Source organism: Hoplias malabaricus, chromosome 15 (assembly GCF_029633855.1).
Source record: "Hoplias malabaricus isolate fHopMal1 chromosome 15, fHopMal1.hap1, whole genome shotgun sequence".
In the NCBI taxonomy this organism is placed as follows: Eukaryota; Metazoa; Chordata; class Actinopteri; order Characiformes; family Erythrinidae; genus Hoplias; species Hoplias malabaricus.
The window spans coordinates 15,244,680-15,263,549 of record NC_089814.1 but is presented as its reverse complement, the minus strand read 5'-3'; the positions used below and the strand labels follow the sequence as shown (position 1 = coordinate 15,263,549).

Below are 18,870 nucleotides of genomic sequence, written 5' to 3'. Positions count from 1 at the left end.
ATCTATTTTCAAGATTTTTTTTTTATAAGAGTAAAACTCTAAAATATACAGTGAAGAAGTGCTGCATGAGTAGGTGCCTTGGTATAACTTACAGAAACAACAGTGGAATAAAGTTAAGGTCCATTGCTGTTTATTGCCTACCTTTCCTGTAGCACATTTGGTGCCATCAATGGGAGGGCCTTTCTTGGTCTTGCAGAAGAAAGGGTTCTCCGGGTGGCTGCACCACAGCTGCTTGCAGGGGTCGTAGGTGCTGTACTAAAAGAAACAGTCATGCTCGCATTCACACATGCAGCTCACAGAGGCCAGGGCTACAGTATATCACCAGTAAAGAAGAAACACAGAAATTTTCCATGCAAACCGAAGGCAAGGCAAGTTTACACCCACGTTTCACACTCAATCACAAGAGGGAGAGGAGGATTACCCTTCAGCCGGTGGAAAACACAACTGGCTGAACCCTAGAATTGCATCTCATATATATATACATGGCTCATATATACTAAGACATGGGTTCTCTACATTTTTTTACATTAAAATGCATGAAGGATGCTTAGAAATGTACTGATATTACACCACTCACAAGTGGTATTGAAATGTTAGAGGGGCAAAAAATAGAACTGACTTATGTGCCATATTTTTGCCCTCAAATCATGCAGTGAAAAAAACAGCAAAGGTATATTCATAAAAGTGATTGTTTATAATGTGTAGATATTTTCTGTAAAGTGCAACATGAGATGAAGGATCACACTGATTTTTTTCCCTCCTGAATGAACAGTTTATGCTCCAGAGAGGGCGCCGCAATAGGGTTTAAAAGAGTTTTACTACAGAACCTCTGATACACCCAGGCCACTAGGGGTCAGTGTAAATACTTTGAAAAATCATTAGAGAACACTACTGATTGCTTCCTTGAGTAAAACATTTATTTGATTGGATTTGTTTTTCACAATTTTTGGAATCCTAGGCTTGTTGTAGCTAAAGTAGTAAGATTAAACAGTGTCGGACATGAGGCAATAATGCTGTTTACCAGCATCTGTAAATGTCCGTTTCAGTCAACACATTTAAGGTACAATTACTTCACATAGAGAACACAGAAAGAGTCAAAGGAATGATCATGGATACCAGAAAACGTGACAAGTACTAGAAGCAGGTGCCATACACATGAAGGACACCTCTCTGACCAAAGGCTGACCCCTTACCTGCTTTGCTGTGCGTGCCACCTTTTGCAGCTATGAAGACAGTTCGATAAGACAGTGAAGTCAAGTGTTCCACCAAAAATGTCCACTTAGCAAAAAAACACCGCAAAGGAATACTTCACTCCAAAAGTGCTCAAATTACCAACAACAAACCACAGAGCGAGCCAAGGCCATAGCAAAGACATCTGTTTTGTTTGCAATAATCACATTTTTAGGTGAAGAACTCCTTCTAGGCAAACCCCACTTATAATATATGTCCAAAAATTTGTAGACACTCCTTATAATGGCTGAATTCAGTAGCTTTAAGCTTTACAGACATTCAGCTATAGGTACGCAGCTTGTATATTTGCCACAGAAAAGCATAAATGGAAATGCTCAATGCCAAGTGTCAGCTGGAGGGATATATAAGACCCTATAAACTGGGCTGTGGAGCAGTGGAACTGTATTATATGGAGAGATAGAAAAATATACAACACCTTTGAGATAAGTTGGAGTGGTGTAAGTGACCCAGACCTAATCATCCAACGGCACTACTGGTATTCATTAATGTTAATGTGGCTGAGTGCCGTCAAAACCTCTCAGAAATCTTCTAGAATCAAACTGAAAGCCGTCCTAGAAGGATGGAAGCTGTTATTATGAAGGAGGGTCTGTTTTAATATAATTAATTTAAGAGGAAATGTTGGGTAAGCAGGTGTCCACAAACTTTAGGGCATAAAGTGTATTACAGTTAAATTCAGTGATGAGCTTTGGAACCTACAGTTGTGGTGTACTGTACCAGTCAAAAGTGAGGAACATAAAAATCATCTAATCATCTAAGTTCCTAGCCAATAACCTTTATATTTATATTTGGTTTAAGATTCACTTTCTTAAGATTAAGCATAAGTCTTTCATTCAATAATATCTTAAATAAAAGAGTATATGAAACCTATTTTTGACTGGTAACAGTATCTTATATGGCAGAGTACATGATGCAGCCACTATACAGTAATACGGCACATTATGAGTGAACTGTAACAGAATGGAATGGTGGAGTTGAGTAGATTAAGATGGATATTGTCTGTTATTGTCTCACTCACCGCCGTACACATCATGTAACCCATGCCGAAGTCAAATCGACACTGCTCGTTCATGGAGTAATGTAGGCCTGGCAGCTGCGGCAGAGACGGCCACTCGTGGTCAAAGGGGTCATCACGGAGACAGTCATAAGTGCTGCAGGAAAGAATATCAATATTATGGATTTTAAAATGAATGACCAGGCCTCCAGGTAGCCCTCACAGGTTCATATATGCTAGTGTAGTGGGTAACATGACTGCCCTCCACGTACCAGGCTATGTTGGGTTCAGAACATCATCCGTTTTGTTTATATATTTGTCATTGAACAGCAGTGAGATGAAGGTTGACTTGTTGGGTGCACCGAGATAGATTGAAGCACATGTGAGCTAATATTGTATATATCATGTGTATATTGAATATAACGATTGGTGTGTTACAGTGGTAACACAACAGACTTCCATGTCAGACACCTGGGTTTGATTCCATTCGATTCCAGGTCTGGACAACCTGTCTGTGCTACACCAGTAAGAGTCCTTGGGCAAGACTCCTAACACTGCGTTGGCCAACCTGTAATACCAGTAACCTTGTAAGTCTCTCTGGATAAGAACGTCTGCCAAAACACCATAAATGGAGTGCTTTTTAAATCACATGCTTTACATAAATTGATCATATTGCTTTAGCCCTAAAGGGAAAAATTTCTCTTCTAAGAGTCTTGCTTTGCAGAAAGAATAAACTATCTTTAAATTTTTTACTTTTTTATTCATTACCATACAGATGCAAGAAATACAAAATAGATGTAGACTCCAAGATAAAAATCTAACAAAAACACCAGGTCCTATCAACAGCAGATCACTTATTCGATCCCTGGTGATCAGTCTGAGGCTGGGAGATCTACAGAGCACAGTTGGCTTGTCTCTCAGAGTTGGTGAAATGTCCTTCCATCTCTGCTCATTGTGCTAAGAAACACAGACGTCTGACTGCTGTTTTGAAAAGAAAAGAAGCAGTGGACTGGCCTTGTGTCTTTTAGGGATCAGTTGTTTGCCTCCACCCTCCTGAGGCTGCTGTCACTGCTTGTGATTGTGGGGAGGTGCACTGATGGGTGGAACTGAAGATGACTAATATTTGGGAAGAAAGTTCAGCAAAAATTTGGGGATAAAAAATGCAATTAAAGATTCAATATACAATGATATATACACTGAACAGAACTAGAATAACTATAGATGTTTATAATCCTATACAAGTAAGGCAGAGTGTTGAAACACTTACGGGTCTAGTCAAGCCCTCTTTCATAAATCTACAAAAGTGAGGCGTTCTAAGTCTCTTTTATGGCTATTTTCACTTTTCCCCACCCACACACTCAGACAGGCCACCTGCTTTTTGGCTTCATAAATCTCTACAATGACTTTGTAAAACTCCACTTAGACTTTAACCTCAGTGCTGAGTATTTTGCTCAGAGTTGTGTCCTGTGTCTCTGTCTGTCTGTCTGTCTGTCTGTGTGTGTGTGTGTGTGTGTGTGTGTGTGTGTGTGTGTGTGTGAAACAGAGAGAGAAATGTCTGGGAGGGTCTGGTGGGAGGTGTTAAATGTTTGTGAGTGGGTGAAAAGGTTAAAGGCAGGTTTACTTAAGGTATCGGTTGAGCTCCTGCTGGCTGCAGCGGGACCAGTGGAAGCGGTGGAATGCTGCCTGCACCAGAGGAGCCATGATGCTGCCCATGGGGACCTCATCTCCACACTCGTTCCCCTGACCATCGTGCTCCATCCCTAAACTGACAATTACACAACACACACACACATACACAGTATTTATAATATACCCTTATTTAAATATATCTTTCACTCAGGAATTCCTAATTTTCAAATATTTTCCAGCCCAAAAATTGCATCTAAAATCACTGACATTTATGTTTTTTAATGAAAAAAAATCGTTAAAATGAAAATATTTTTGATATACCTTGTAAAATAATTACATATGTCAATACCAGGCTCACCAGGCTCTGGACTCACCGCGACCCTGAACTGGATAAGCGGTTACAGATAATGAATGAATGAATACCAGGCTCACCCTAACCAGTCTATTACCTTACCCTTCCTGGTCTCACCAGTGCTGATTATCTGCTGAATCAACATCAGATATGGCCCATGAAACGTAATGGTATTCCAGCCAATGCATTAAAATCAACTTAACATTTCTATACTTGTCCATTTAATCAGCTCCACTAATCACATAGGTGCACTTTGTAGTTCTGCACGTACAGACTGTAGTGTGTCTGTTGCTCTGCACTGTTCTTCAGTGATTAGGACCTCCACAGGACAGCTATTATTTTGAGTCTGTAACAAATCATGCACCAACAGATAAGCTATTGTCTCTGACTCTACAGTTATATGTGGACCATAAAGCTTAGTGTGTCTACTGAGTGAACAGTGAGTGGACACTGTGTTCCACCAAAACTGCTGTGTATGATCAACTTAAAGCACCATGTCAGTGTCGCTGTAGTGCTGAGAATGAACACCCATATCTTACCTGCTCTATGGTGATACTACAGACTGTAACTGCAGAACCACAATGTGCACAAATATGGTCACTTGAGCTGATAAAACTGGACAATGGGTGTAGACGAAAGGAAGTGGCTTTAATGTTATTGTAGATCAATATATGTGTATATCAATACATCAGTTACAATGAGTACCTAAATTTATGGATTGTGTGTTATTATGTTAATCTTAATATGTTATTTATTTGTGTACTATGGGTGTGTTGCCCATATCAATAAAATGTTTAATTCTGAGGACAGGATTTGACATAATTCCTTCTTATATGTGTGTTTAAAATATTATACCAAATATTCAATTTAAAATGAGTCATATATTTCAAATTTAAAAAAATAAATATTGATGATGTACTGATCATGTCTTCAGTTATAAACTGCAAATTCAATTTATTTGCTTTATTTGTTTATATTATAATATGGTTTATATAATAATTTGTGTTTGAAAACATTGGTGTCTGCTGGAGCTTTTTTGAGCTTGCAAACATAAGATGGTCTGTGTGATGTTGTGTGCTGCTCTGTGGTGTGGAGCTTCATGGTAAAAAGAATAAAGCCTTAAAGTGTGAGTTAAATGTGTGGGTGGACAGCAAGGATTTAGCGTTTCTCACACGTGTCCAGTCTCATGAGCCACCACAAAGGCAGAGGAGAAACCATCCTCATGATTCAGAGTACAGCTCCTCACAGGGTGACACATGCCAGTTACTGGAGCGTAACCTGCACACACACACACACACACACACACACACACACACACACACACACACACACAAGAAAATACATTAAAACACAGAGTGAAAGGGCAAGAAATATATACGTCTAACTCTTAGAAGTTGGTTACATTTTCTGTTTCTCAATGTAATGAATGTTTTTACAGCTACACATCCTTTCAGACCCATATTATTGAGTTGTTTTCTCACAATGAAAGGATGGCCATGGGGTCTCATGCATTTTATCAGAACACCATTCTTTTAGAATCTCTTTAAAAAGTAACAACCTTAACAGCACTTAACAGCTGTTTTCACTGGAAATTAAGCAAATTAATGGTGGTGCATGGCTTTTTCATAATTTATAATATAATTTTTTTCAAAATTATATATTAATTGTATTTGTTATATAAGAGAAACAGTTCAAAACTACATAGAATACAATCTCATTACTTGAAAGTTATTTCTATACCAGCAACCTTAGGGTTTATATTGTGCTAAATAATTGCTATACTGTATTATTAGTTGTACTGTACTTCTAGACTTTGTGCTGTATATTAATCAGTGCCGTACCCTGCATCCCCGTGGGTCCAAACTCTTGTCTGGTCAGGAAGATGGCATGATCATGGTACTCTGCATCATTCTCATCCTCTTTCTGCTGCAGAAAGGCCCAGCGACAAACATTCTCCAAACTCTGAGACGGGTTCCCCAGCTCGATCAGACCCATAGACTTACAACATAAGAGATGAATACACAGAACTGTGGTTAGCACCATAGCATCATATTCACTTCCAGACAGCTCTAGTATGAAGATATGGAGCAAGCAATTTTATAATTATAATTAGTAGAACCATATATAATGTGCAGGTGGGTATAGAGAAATAAATAAAAATGCTGCCCTCCACATGGCAGACTTGGATTTGATTCCCAGCTTGGGTAGGCAACATTATACCATTCAGAAGACTAATTATATAAGACTAATTAAGTCACTCTAACAAGTGCCATAAAAGTTAATGTAGCTTGGATTTCAATTAGCAATGGATGCTAAACACTCTTTGTCATGCAAATCCCTAAAAATGCTAGCATGGCATCATGTTGAAGGTAGCCTGAGAACATAAGACCTTTCTGCTCCTAATCCCACCCTCCCCCTGTCCCACCTCCCCTTGATAATTATATATTCTTGATGAATGAAGGCCATATAATGTCAGATCCTGTTCCTACCACTCTTCATAGCTTTCACTGATCTTGCATGCCACTATTCCATAAAACAACAGGTAAAGTCATTTTGTTGCTGAATGCCAGTGAGATGGGATTGATTTGGCATGTATCTGAAATATTAGCAATAATACCACTTTGATGAGCAAAGTAGATTAAATAAACTTATAAATTACTTTAAATTAAAAGCTTAGAGACACCTGTAGATAATTTATAATATCTGAATATTTTCTGAAACCCTCCAGGGGGCACCTAGTTGCAGAACTTGAGACGTATTTAATGTATCTTACTTTTCTTACATAAATCTAAATAATGTCTCCAATAAATATATCATTTATAAATGACTGTATAAATATTGGTGCAGCAGGTAATGTCGCAATCACACAGCTCCAGGGACCTGGAGGTTGTGGGTTCACGCCCTGCTCAGGGTGACTGTCTGTGAGGAGTTTGGTGTGTTCTCTCAGTGTCTGCATGCATTTTCTCCGGGTGCTCCGGTTTCCTCCCATGGTCAAAAAACAAACATTGGCAGGTGGAGTGACAACTCAAATGTGTCCATAGGTGTGAGTGTGTGAGTGAATGTGTCGCCCTGTGAAGGACTGCCGCGCCAGGGTGTGTTCATGCCTTGTGCCCAGTGATTCCGCGTAGGCTTCAGATCCACCACCACCCTGAACTGGATAAGCGGTTGCATTCAGTGAATGAATGAATTAAGGTATGAATATATGATTGTAAAATACTGTGTGGTAATAATAAGTAAGGTAATAAGTGGTGTTACCTTCGCAGAGCACAGCATCATGATTCGCACCAACACTACGTTGATATGAACTCCAAGTGAACCGTCCTGGTAGATCTCATTTACCTATGGGCAAAGTTCAAGAGAAATTCTGATACATTCGTAGCAACAGGTCAGTACACAATTTCACAACACACAGTGCACAAATAATTTAGCAAGATATGGAAGCCAAAGGGAATATTGTGAACTCAACATGCCTAAATAATCAGGCACTTGTCTCAAATTCAATCACACTATTAAATTATTTCAAGCAGACTTACTGATGTGGTTTCAAAACTGAACCTTGCAATCAATGACATAGACTTACCCTCTTACTGTATCTCTTTGTTTATTGATCTAAAGGAGAGAAATGCTTCTTAATTACTGGTGACTCTGTAATAAGCCATAGAGATTTGAAATCAAACATGATCTGAACTCTATTTCCCAGCTGAGGGGTAGTTTTCTGAGTTAGCAGTGCTAGTTAAATACAAACTAAAGGTGCTGGTCATAAATTTAGAATATCATGAAAAATTTAATTAATTTCAGTAATTCCATTCATTTCAAAAGTGAAACTTATATATTATACTTATTCAAAACTCCCTGGTAGATGGCTGCATTGACCTTGGACCTCAGAAAACACAGTGGACCAACACCAGCAGATGACATGGCACCCCAACCCATCACTGACGGTAGAAACTTTACACTGGACCTCAAGCAACGTGGTTACACTGTGCCTCTCCTCTCTTCCTCCAGTCTCTGGGACCTTGATTTCCAAAGTAAATGCAAAATTTACAAAAAACTTTGGACCACTCAGCAGCAGTCCAGTCCTTTTTGTCTTTAGCCCAGGCGAGACTCTCCTGACACTGTCTCTTGTTCAAGAGTGGCTTGACACAAGGAATGTGACAGCTGAAACCCATGTCTTGCATATGTCTGTGCGGGTTGTTTTTGAAGCACTGACTCCAGCTGCAGTCCAGTCTTTGTGAATCTTCCCTACATTTTTGAATGGGTTTTGTTTCTTATGGGTGCGGTTATCCCTCTTGCTTGTACACTGTTTTCTACCACATCTTTTCCTTCCTTTCGCCTCTGTATTAATGTGCTTGGACACAGAGCTCTGTGAAAAGGCCTTTACAGGTGTTTTGAGTTAATTAGCTGATTAGAGGGTGGCACCAGGTCTTCAGTACTGAACCTTTTCACAATATTCTAATTTTCTGAGATACTGAATTTGGGGTTTTCATTAGCTGTCAGTTATAATCATGAAATTAAAAGAAATAAACACTTGAAATATATCAGTCTGTGTGTAATGAATGAGTATAATATACAAGATTTACTTTTTGAATGGAATTACTGAAGTAAATCAACTTTTTCATGATATTCTAATTTTATGACCAGCACCTGTATGTTTCCATTGCAGAGTAAAGACACCATTGTCTTATGGTAAGACATATCATTCCTCCAAGCAGTATTTCTTTTATCTCCAATATATATATTTTTTGTGTAAGTTCAAATCACACAATATTAAGAATTGCTTTGTAGTCCTGGAATGATCCAGTTTACACTCAGCTGAATAGGTTCCCCGATATTTCTAGGTAAACAGATGTGTTTGGAAGGTGGCAGAAGTAAGGTGTTCAGAAGCAGTTCTTGGGTAGTAGCAGTTGATGAGTGTGGCGTTTGGGCAAAACACTTAACCTTGCAGCTACTTTATAGAGAAGATTTAGTGTCTGACCCTGACCTTTGCCTGGAGTCTCACTATCAACATTCTTCACCTCTTAGAAGTCACAATAACCCACAAAATCATGGTGTCATTTTATTTTACAACAGTTCATGACCATAGCTCAATGAAATAAATGAAGAAATTAGTTTAAGCTTCAATGAAGTGATACTGCACTTGTGCTTGTAATTAGAAGATGAGATATCTCAATATTTACTGTTATGTAAATATATTTACTGTATTTTATATTATTACTTATTTCAGGTAAAAAGAGTGGTCTTAAAGTTGTAATGTATACCTTAATGCTTCACCGGTTACAGTGATTAAATAGCAACTATTTCAACAGTGGTTGTTTATATATAATATAATATAATATAATATAATATAATATGTATGTATTTTTATATAAGGTACCACCTCTTAGAGGGTATAATATAATAATAATACAAAGGGCCATAATGTAAAAAAGCCTGAGATGTGTTTATGTATAATTTATATTATTCAAAAATATTCATATAATTATAATCCCCTGGTGACAGGCCAAACATGCAGTACCCCCCTCTTGGGTTCTCAAGACAGCCATCTGTGCGAAGTCCTCTGTGTGTGTGTGTGTGTATGTGTGTGTGTGTGTGTGTGTGTGTGTGTGTGTGTGTGTGTGTGCGTGTGTGTGTGTGTGTGTGTGTGCGTGTGTGTGTGTGTCGGTAGGAGAGATATCATTTCTGTCCCACTCACACCTGACCCTGTCTCATTCTGCATTTACATAGCCCATCATGAGGAGAAACCTGAGAAAGGGTGTAGGACCTCTGCCAAAATGCCCTGTGTGTGTGTGTGTGTGTGTGTGTGTGTGTGTGTGTGTGTGAGTGTGTGTGTGTGTGTGTGTGAGTGTGTGTGTGTGTGTGTGTGAGTGTGTGTGCTTGAGAGTGAGGGAAAACTAATGAAGCCCTACGACACATACACAGACTGACAGATGGATGGCAGCTCGACCAGAGGCTGTTTAAGAATGCTAGTGCGATTGGGGAGAGTGAACAGAGTGAAAAAACTGACATATTGACAGAGGAAAGAGGGAAAAAGAGAGCATTGCAGAGTAATATAATAAAACATGGTAAAGGCGTGTCCCTGAGAATCAAGCTGAGGTTCTCAGGCCCCCTCCCCTTACATACATAAATGACTCATCAATAGGTAATGGCTTAAATAGGTAAGATGCCATTCTTCAATCTCTGCAACATTGCATATTCCCTAGTAATCACTTTGCAACATGGATACCGAAACAGTCTTGCATGCATTTGTGACATCCAGGTTAGACTACAAAAATATTCCTCTATATAGCCTCACTGTCAAATCCCTAAATACATTATAATATGTACAGAATACAGGTGCTAGAATCATCACCTATACAAGAAAAACAGACACAATCACCCCATCCTTTAGTCGTCATTGGCTACCTATTTCTTACCCAGGTCAGTCTGAGATGCAACTAATCTCACTCAAAGCTTCGAACAACCTTGCCCTTAATTATCTGTCCGTGCTCCTTCGTTCCTATGCCCCATCTCATTCATTACTCTCATTATATCTAGGTCTTCTGCAAGTCCCTAGGTTTCAACTGTGCCTTCGGGTGGACAGTCCTTCAGTGTTAAAGCTCTCACACTTTGGAATTCCCTACAAAACTCTGTTCAAGGTGCCTGCTTGTTATGTATTTTCACCCTGCTATTAATGCTAAATTAATGTGACCAAATGTTATGGGTCATGTAACGTGTTGTGTATCTGTCTAGTGTGGTTAATTCTACATATTTAGTGCACAATAACTATGGGCATGGGAAAGACCTTGTATAAATATAGTGATGATAATATGATTGAAATCCAACTTTAGTAAATTAGTCTCTTGATATGCACAGGGGTTGCTTCCAGGACACAGACCCAGAGGTAGTATTTGCATTCAAAATATGCACATCCTACTGTACACTTTAAATCAGTGGTTCTTAAAGTGCTGGTGGTGCTGGGAGGGTATGGCAAGGCAAATGAATGAGGCATATTTGAACACTGCTACCACTTTTTGTTAAAGTGGGGTGGAGTGGGGTGAGGGGGTTGATTAGGAATCGTAACAAAGCTAATCAGAACAATACACAAAGCATGTTTCTATTGGAATAAACACATTGCTCATTTAATGCATGTCCTCTTTGCTTCATTGTCTATCAGCAAGTCAAATGTAAACAAAATGAGTTTTCTCATAGTGTCCATTCTCCCCCAAACAAAAACCACTTCAACGAATACTGTGTCGTAATTACGACTTCCAAATTTGTAAGTAGGCATTTAAGATGAATACTTGAGGACAGCAAAGGTCCAAGAGAAATACTGTTACAGCTGTAAACAAACAGGTCAGGACTCAATTACATAATTTCCCCTTAGCAAAATTATAAACAATTCAACACAACTAACCTACGTCTATAATGCAGTTAACAAGAGAAGGAAGTCAGTGGGCACACTGTGAACTGTATGCCTATATAACCACACTTGTCTCCAATAGGAGTTATGTAATCAATTAAATAAATTTCAAAATTTTGGAAGTTGGACCATGCCCAGACTCCTCCCCTCAGTCTGCATGCACTTATATATACATATGCATATGCATTTTCCCACTTTATACACATACCAAAGCAACCCTGAACTCCTGCCCAAAAATATACCTGAGTTCGCCTTCTGGGTGCGGTCCGTACTAGCAAACTGAGTCAAAATGTTAAGTAATCTCAAGTATGTAAATCAGTTATTTATAACACTAAGCAAAGTACAGGGAAATTTGAAAGATAATAATAGTCAGAACATTTAGAAGTGATAATGCAGAAGAGTGCACTGCAAGGAATTTTTTACTCAATGCAATGAATCAAACAGGGCTGTAGCTACTGGATATATTCTTTCTTAAAAATCCCATTGCACATCATTTTGGCATTAGCCCTAGCTTAGCATTGATAACACACCAGCTGCCCCATTGATGTTGCCTATGACATGATCTACAGCATCTTCTATTTGGTCAGCTGTTTGAGCAAAGCCAATATCACAGCAAAGCAAAGAAAACTGGTAATATTTATTTTCCATATTCCATATTAAACCATATTCCAGTCTACTCCAGTCTAAATTAAGCATGATCTATTTGCAGTTCTTTTTTATATAATTTAATTTTGCCTGAAAATTTGTACTGTCCCAAATTATGATAAATGGACCAATGGAATACTTGAATATCACTTGGAAAAAAGATTTGTTCTGTTAGCTTTCATTCAAAGTTAACGAAGTTTATTAGTATTTTAATGGTAGAATGTTCAGAGTTAAGATATGAGAGGCATTATAAATAGTTTTGGTCAGAATGAAAGTAAGTCCTTAACCACATCATATCCAATCTTCACTGACTTTCAATATGTTGTGAATTACAATCTCATTATGAAGCAACTTTAATTACAGAATTAATATGCGGTAGAATATCTGCATCATGCATAACATGGCCATGAATATACTTATCTGCCCTCTAATCACATGTCTTATGTAGATATAATATAATACATAATATAATATAATACATAATTTCTGTTAAGCAGAAATGGAGTATATCTGAGTAAATGTAGATATATTAATATTGCAAATATTGTTTAATATTTATCAGAAATCACAGTGTAACTTTAGTGCACTGTAGCGTTCAGCCCTGCAGCAAATGGGCTCAGATGAGTGAGTTGGTAGTTGTAATTAGCGCAAATCCTCATTAGAACACATACAAGCGCACACACGCACACACATAGACATGGGGTTGGGTAGCGGCTGTGGCGATTATGAGGTGATGATGAATTTAATAAAGAAGGGGATCACTATTTCCTGTTTATCACCACGGTTACTCACTCATTAAAGTTGCCTGGCAACCTTGAGAAGGAGACAAGATGTCCATGAGAAAGTCCTGCCGACCCCTGTCTCTGGACTAGACTACCGTCCATTACTGGCCTTCTATTCTAGTCTCTCCCTCTATCTCATACACATACACACACACACACACACACACACACACACTCCCTGCAGGCCATGTAACAGCTTCTTAACCTAACATATAAGTGACAATTATGAGCAATGTTCCACGCTCCCTCTCATTATGGTTGATATTTCCTCTATTCTTCTCTTTGACATGGACACACGCATACACACATACACACACACACACACACACACACACACACACACACACACACACACAAACACACACACCCACGCACACAGCAAAGGCCCCTCATTAGAGCGGCTGTGTCTCTGGCCCTCTGTAGGACCCTGTCCGTATTCTATTAGCCCAGCTCCCAGCGTGCTGCCGAGCAGGTATAAGCTAATTGATGAGCGGGAGGCCAAAGTGCCAGAAAATCATTAGGATCAAATTAATAATGCAGCAAGGTCCTCCACCGGAGCTTGTCTTCTGCTAGGAAACCCAACAGTAACACAAACAAGAACCAGACCTGAGCACCACACTCCAGGCAAAAAGGATGGACAGAGACAGAAGAAGAAAGACTGAAAAAAGGGCAATTATTGTACAATTTTAAGAATAAATGCACCTAAAGGTAATCGTAAAGAGATGATTTGGTCTGTGGATCATTGTTTGTGGTGGTGTGTTGCGCTGGTATGAATGGAGCAGACACAGCAATGCTGCTGGAGTTTTCAAACACGGTGTCCACTCATTGTCCACTCTGTCCACCTTGTAGATATAAAGTCATAGACAGTAGGTCACCTGTTGCTGAAAAGTTTGTGTTGGTCGTCCTCTAGCCTTCATTAGTGGACTATATATATATATATATATATCATGTGTCTGTGGCTTTTTATGTCATAAATGTATTCAAATGGTTCCTTGAGTTAATGATCAAAGAACAAATTTTGGATCCTTAATTTTTCAGAGTGTACAATTTTTGGACAACAGCAGGGTATGTAGTGTGACTACAAGTAAAACAAGTAAAAAAGAGGCATAGAAGAAAAAAGAACAAAGGATGAATATAGAGTTTTTGGAGGGTGGGATGAGACAGAATGATGTGAAAAGCACATGAGGTTGCTCAAAGCAAGGACAAAAGAAGAAAGCCCTGGAAATATAGGCTGTTTCCTAGTTCAAATGAATGCACAGTTAGTTCATTGCAAGTCCGGTCTTGCCCAAGGATCCAAGACACATCAATCCTTCAGGTAAAAAACCTTGTTAGGGATGTGGATGGAATTTCCACTGTGTGAGCAGCTGTCAGGGAGATGGATGGACATTTGAGAACATGCTCACTTATTCCGAAGGCTGCAAAAGAACCCCCCCACCCCCTACACACACACACACACATACACACACACTCACACACACACCTCCAGCCTCCTTACACTCCAGCTGATCCCACAGGACCAGATGTTGTCCTACGTTCACCTCAGGTTTCTCAGAGGCCAGGTTCAATGCCAGCTTCATACTAATACCTTGAAGACCTATTACATCATGTGGCAGATTAAAACAGCAGCAGATGCTATAGCTAGTCTTCAAACATTATGGCAGCTTGTAAAAACATGCCCTGGCAGTATCCTAGAGCAGCAGGTGCAAAAGATAATTCCAGAACTCCTGCACAGATATATCCCACTTCAGGCTGAAATTCAGAAGTGGCATGAACAGTAACTCATGAAGAAGAAGGGTATTTAAATATTTATACAATAATACAGTGAAAATATTTCTGGAAAAAACAACTTTAAGCTGCTTTTTAGAACCCCCAGGATGTCCAGATTGAATTTATATATATTCTAATCACAACAGATGAAAGGTTCCTGTTGATTTACATTGGAATATGCAAATCCGAGAAATGTCTTTTGTTTTTCAGAGAAGATACAGTGCCAGAAATGGTGTCTTATGCATTTTAAAAGAACAAACTCTAATGCAGGTGTAATAGCATTTATCATCTCTGTTCCATGCTCCTGCACCTGTGCATGAACAGCATGCAGCTTCATAAAAATGCAGTTACTACACTTGCACTTACTATACTTTACTACAGTTGCAATATCAGTTTTGAATACATGCTACTGTTTGTAACAAGTTTTTATGCTGAACTTTGTGGTTTGATGTGCATGGAATTTTAAGCCTAGGTGCCCCAAAGTTTTAATACCTTTCCTGTCAGTTCAGTGTAGGTATCATATGATTAGGGATGGGCGGTATCCACATTTTCCATACCGTCATACAGTCTCAAAATATTATTGCGGTATATGATATTACCGCGGGGAGGGTGTCCTCTGTCAGGCTGCGCTGAGCCTTATATCTGTGAGCACAAAGCCGAGTAAATTTAGTTAAACACAGCCCAACAGTGCACAATGAAACACGTGTTGACAATAAAAACCCATTTCTGAGATAGCAAATTTCAGCAACTTGTGCTGGAGGAACATAAAAGGTAGAAAATAAGCAAAATAAGACACTGTACCCTTCTTAGAAGCAAAGCTGTGCTAACAGGCACTTGTGGTTTAGCACACCACAGCAGATTTTTCAGCAAACTGAGGCTTAAAACGCACATATTTAGAGGATAAAGCCATATACATGTGAGCACAAAGTTGAGTGAGGGATTTTCTGAGAATTTGTCAGTTTACAGCTTTCTTACTTTTTATTTTAACTCAAACTGAGTGCTAAACTTTCAACTGCAGTGGGCTACTGGGCTTGTGCTTTTCTCCACCCATTTTCAGACCGTGACATCAGCAGTTATTGAGCTCCCAGAGTGCCCCCTCCATGTGGCTCTCTTAAATGCACATGAACATTTTAGATGACGTTCAAAGACACAGAACATAAATTTGTGACACCCCACACATTTCATAAATACCGCCCTCATTTTGAGATACCGTCCACATTTTTAAATACTGCGGTATACAATATTATCATTATACTGCCCAACCCTACATACAATTCTTCAAAGCTGGGAGGATGGGGACCAGCAAATGATTCCTCTATACACATGGTACCATCCAATATTTGTTTTCAAACTGAGACTAACACAACAGTATTGGCTAGGTCAATAGGCTATTCTCAACTTTTATGAAAGCTGACCGACAGTGAGTGATGAGTTGATTAGAGGTCATCACTAGGGGCCAACTTAGCGATCTTCCCATTATGCAAAACAGAAATCATTACAGTAAATAGTTTGCCACTGAAAATCTATGACCAACATTCAAATGCAGTATCAGTATTAGGAGAGTAACCAGCTTTAGTGTCTTATGTTACTTCTGCAGTGTTTTGCCCACTACCTACTGAGTTCCATTAGGGAGAAGTGAACTATTTACTCACAGTTCAACTAAATCTCAAATCCATGTCCTGAAGTGGTCAAGGTCATATAACAGCATTATACCTTGGTCATAGATATATATCCAAACAGACAGACAGATGCACGAAGTGTCTAAGTGAAAAAAGGCTCAAAGAATTTGGAGAGCTTTGTGTACTCACTATATTCATGAGGGTCAGCAGGTATTTCTGGATGTGCTCTCGGCCATGGAACTGAACCACTGAGCAGTCCACCCCAAGCAGCACCTCAATATTGAAGATTTCATCTTGAAGTGACTGCCTTTTTGAGCGTCTGCTGCTGTTCACTTTTGGATCAAACCCTCTAGAGAAAGTCTCTGCTCCCACCAGGCCTCCCAGCAATGAAGCTGTTGAAAAAAATATGAACCATTTCAGACAAAGCCCACCATTTCTATTAGTCAACATTGATATTTAACATTACAGTGGGTGATTACCAGCCTACCAGCCAAGCAATTTAATGCAGTCATTTGTGGAAAGAAATGATATTTACATGCATCAAATAACACAGTAGAAACTTGCTGTAGGGGGGTACCAACATTTAAGGCAAAGCCCGTTTACTTTATGCAACCCCTTTTCATGCATTATGAACAAAAATGCATCTTAACTGGATAAACACCGCCTCCCACAGACCTACACACTAATCCCAGTCACGTACGGTAAAAACATTTTAAGAAGGAGACAGGCAGCGTTTCGCTGAGGAGTTTATTAGCCTGTTGGAACCAAGAGCATTGCCAGCGAGACACAAAACTAATTCATGTTTATCCCCTGTTTGCTTGTCATCTGAGTGAACTAGAGAAACTTCTTTTTTCCAAACTAGAGAATTTGGGCTTTCCTTCAAGACCTGATTTATAATAGTCACACGTTGGGTTAATATGTAAATCTAAAGCACAATTTTGTAAAACAAACAGACTTAGAGAAAGCACATCAGAACAACACAGCACAGAGAAAGGGAGAATGAAACATTAACACATAAATTATGAAATATGAATAATATTTATTTATAACTGAATGAGTTTTGCACTTGCTGTTCCAGCAAAATTACTTTTTAGACCTGAGTCATTTTACTCAGAGGAAGAACAAGATTTTGCCATCGGATTAAATCACTACAAAACAATTACGCAGTAATAAAAAAATAATACTAATTAAAAAAAACACAGACAATGCATAATTAGTGGTATGAGCACATTTCTCTGGTGTGAAATGTGTGAATCTCATGAGGAATTGTGGACAGAAATTGTGATATGTTCCATTCAGACAATATTCCATAAATCATTAAGGGACACTGCTAATAAACAATCATCAATACCTGAGAAGTAAAAGTGATACAAACTTCAAATAACATGGTGTATTATGTTTCAAAGTGTTATGTGTAACTTCTGCATTAACGGTTTTACTGAATATAATGGTTTAATGTTTTTATGTAATAAAAAGGCAAAAATGAAGCTTGCTATTTACTATTGTTAAATGGAAATAGTTCATTTAAACTTGTTTTTTGTGTTTTACAATTTTCAGTCTTTTGAAAGGAAATTTATAAGTAAAATTTATTTGCAAAACGTGATATAGGTTATAGATGAGCTGTTACTATTTTACACCTCTACAGTCCCTTCTAATAAAGAAGTTGAATTAAATAGTGATTTTCCTGTTGCATTATGTAAGAACTTAAATAAGTTGATATTGTAATTGAGAATCGTGACTATAAAAGTTTCACATGTGTCACCTGAACCCCTACAGGGTGAACTAAGGTGGCACTAGATTTAAGCTTATTATGACTTCTTTTGGAAAAAAGCCTACATGATCCTGATCGGATTTTAGCCACAATCAAACGTGGCACAAGGTTGGGCACATATGCCATAGGTTGTCATTCAACAATTATGGGAATATACACTTTGGAATTCCATTATTATTTCCCACTATCTGTATATCATCAGTGGTTAATGACCGTGGCAGATTGTGACTAATGGTGATAACATTTGGTCATTTTAGGCAATGAGTCTGTTATAGAGGTAAAAATATTTGTCTGAACCCAATGGGACCCAACTGCTTGTGTCCAAAATATGTATCAGGCTCTGATCAGTTTTGGATTTCCTTTTTTAAACCCTCACAGTCCTCACCCGAACAGATTTTGCCTTGCATTTCTTCCTGTTTAGCTTTAATTACCTTAAACACTTTTTAATCTGCCATGCTGGAGCCAGCTACTCATGTTGTTGACAGAATTTAGCACCAAACTCCCTGGTGCCCACACTTATGAGAAACTGAACATGCAGGAAATCAAAATCAGTTCAGGGGAGTATAGTTTTGTGCCGTGTAAAGAACTATGAGACTTTTTTAAATAGAATATGTTCAATATGTTATGTTCTATTATAAAACTGACTTTATGCATAGCTTTAATA

The 18,870-nt window shown here is 38.6% G+C and overlaps 1 protein-coding gene across 1 annotated transcript in view; it reads right to left on the bottom strand.

The window, feature by feature from the left end:
- The window catches only part of adamts2a (ADAM metallopeptidase with thrombospondin type 1 motif, 2a), an 89,255-nt gene that overhangs the window by 22,924 nt on the left and 47,461 nt on the right, over positions 1–18,870 (bottom strand). The window contains exons 4-10 of the mRNA XM_066645912.1: positions 16,625–16,827; positions 7,479–7,562; positions 6,065–6,221; positions 5,396–5,501; positions 3,864–4,007; positions 2,267–2,399; positions 142–255 (exon numbers count right to left, since the gene is read on the bottom strand). Of these exons, the coding sequence (XP_066502009.1) occupies positions 142–255; positions 2,267–2,399; positions 3,864–4,007; positions 5,396–5,501; positions 6,065–6,221; positions 7,479–7,562; positions 16,625–16,827 (941 nt within the window). The remainder of the gene's footprint in view (positions 1–141; positions 256–2,266; positions 2,400–3,863; positions 4,008–5,395; positions 5,502–6,064; positions 6,222–7,478; positions 7,563–16,624; positions 16,828–18,870) is intronic.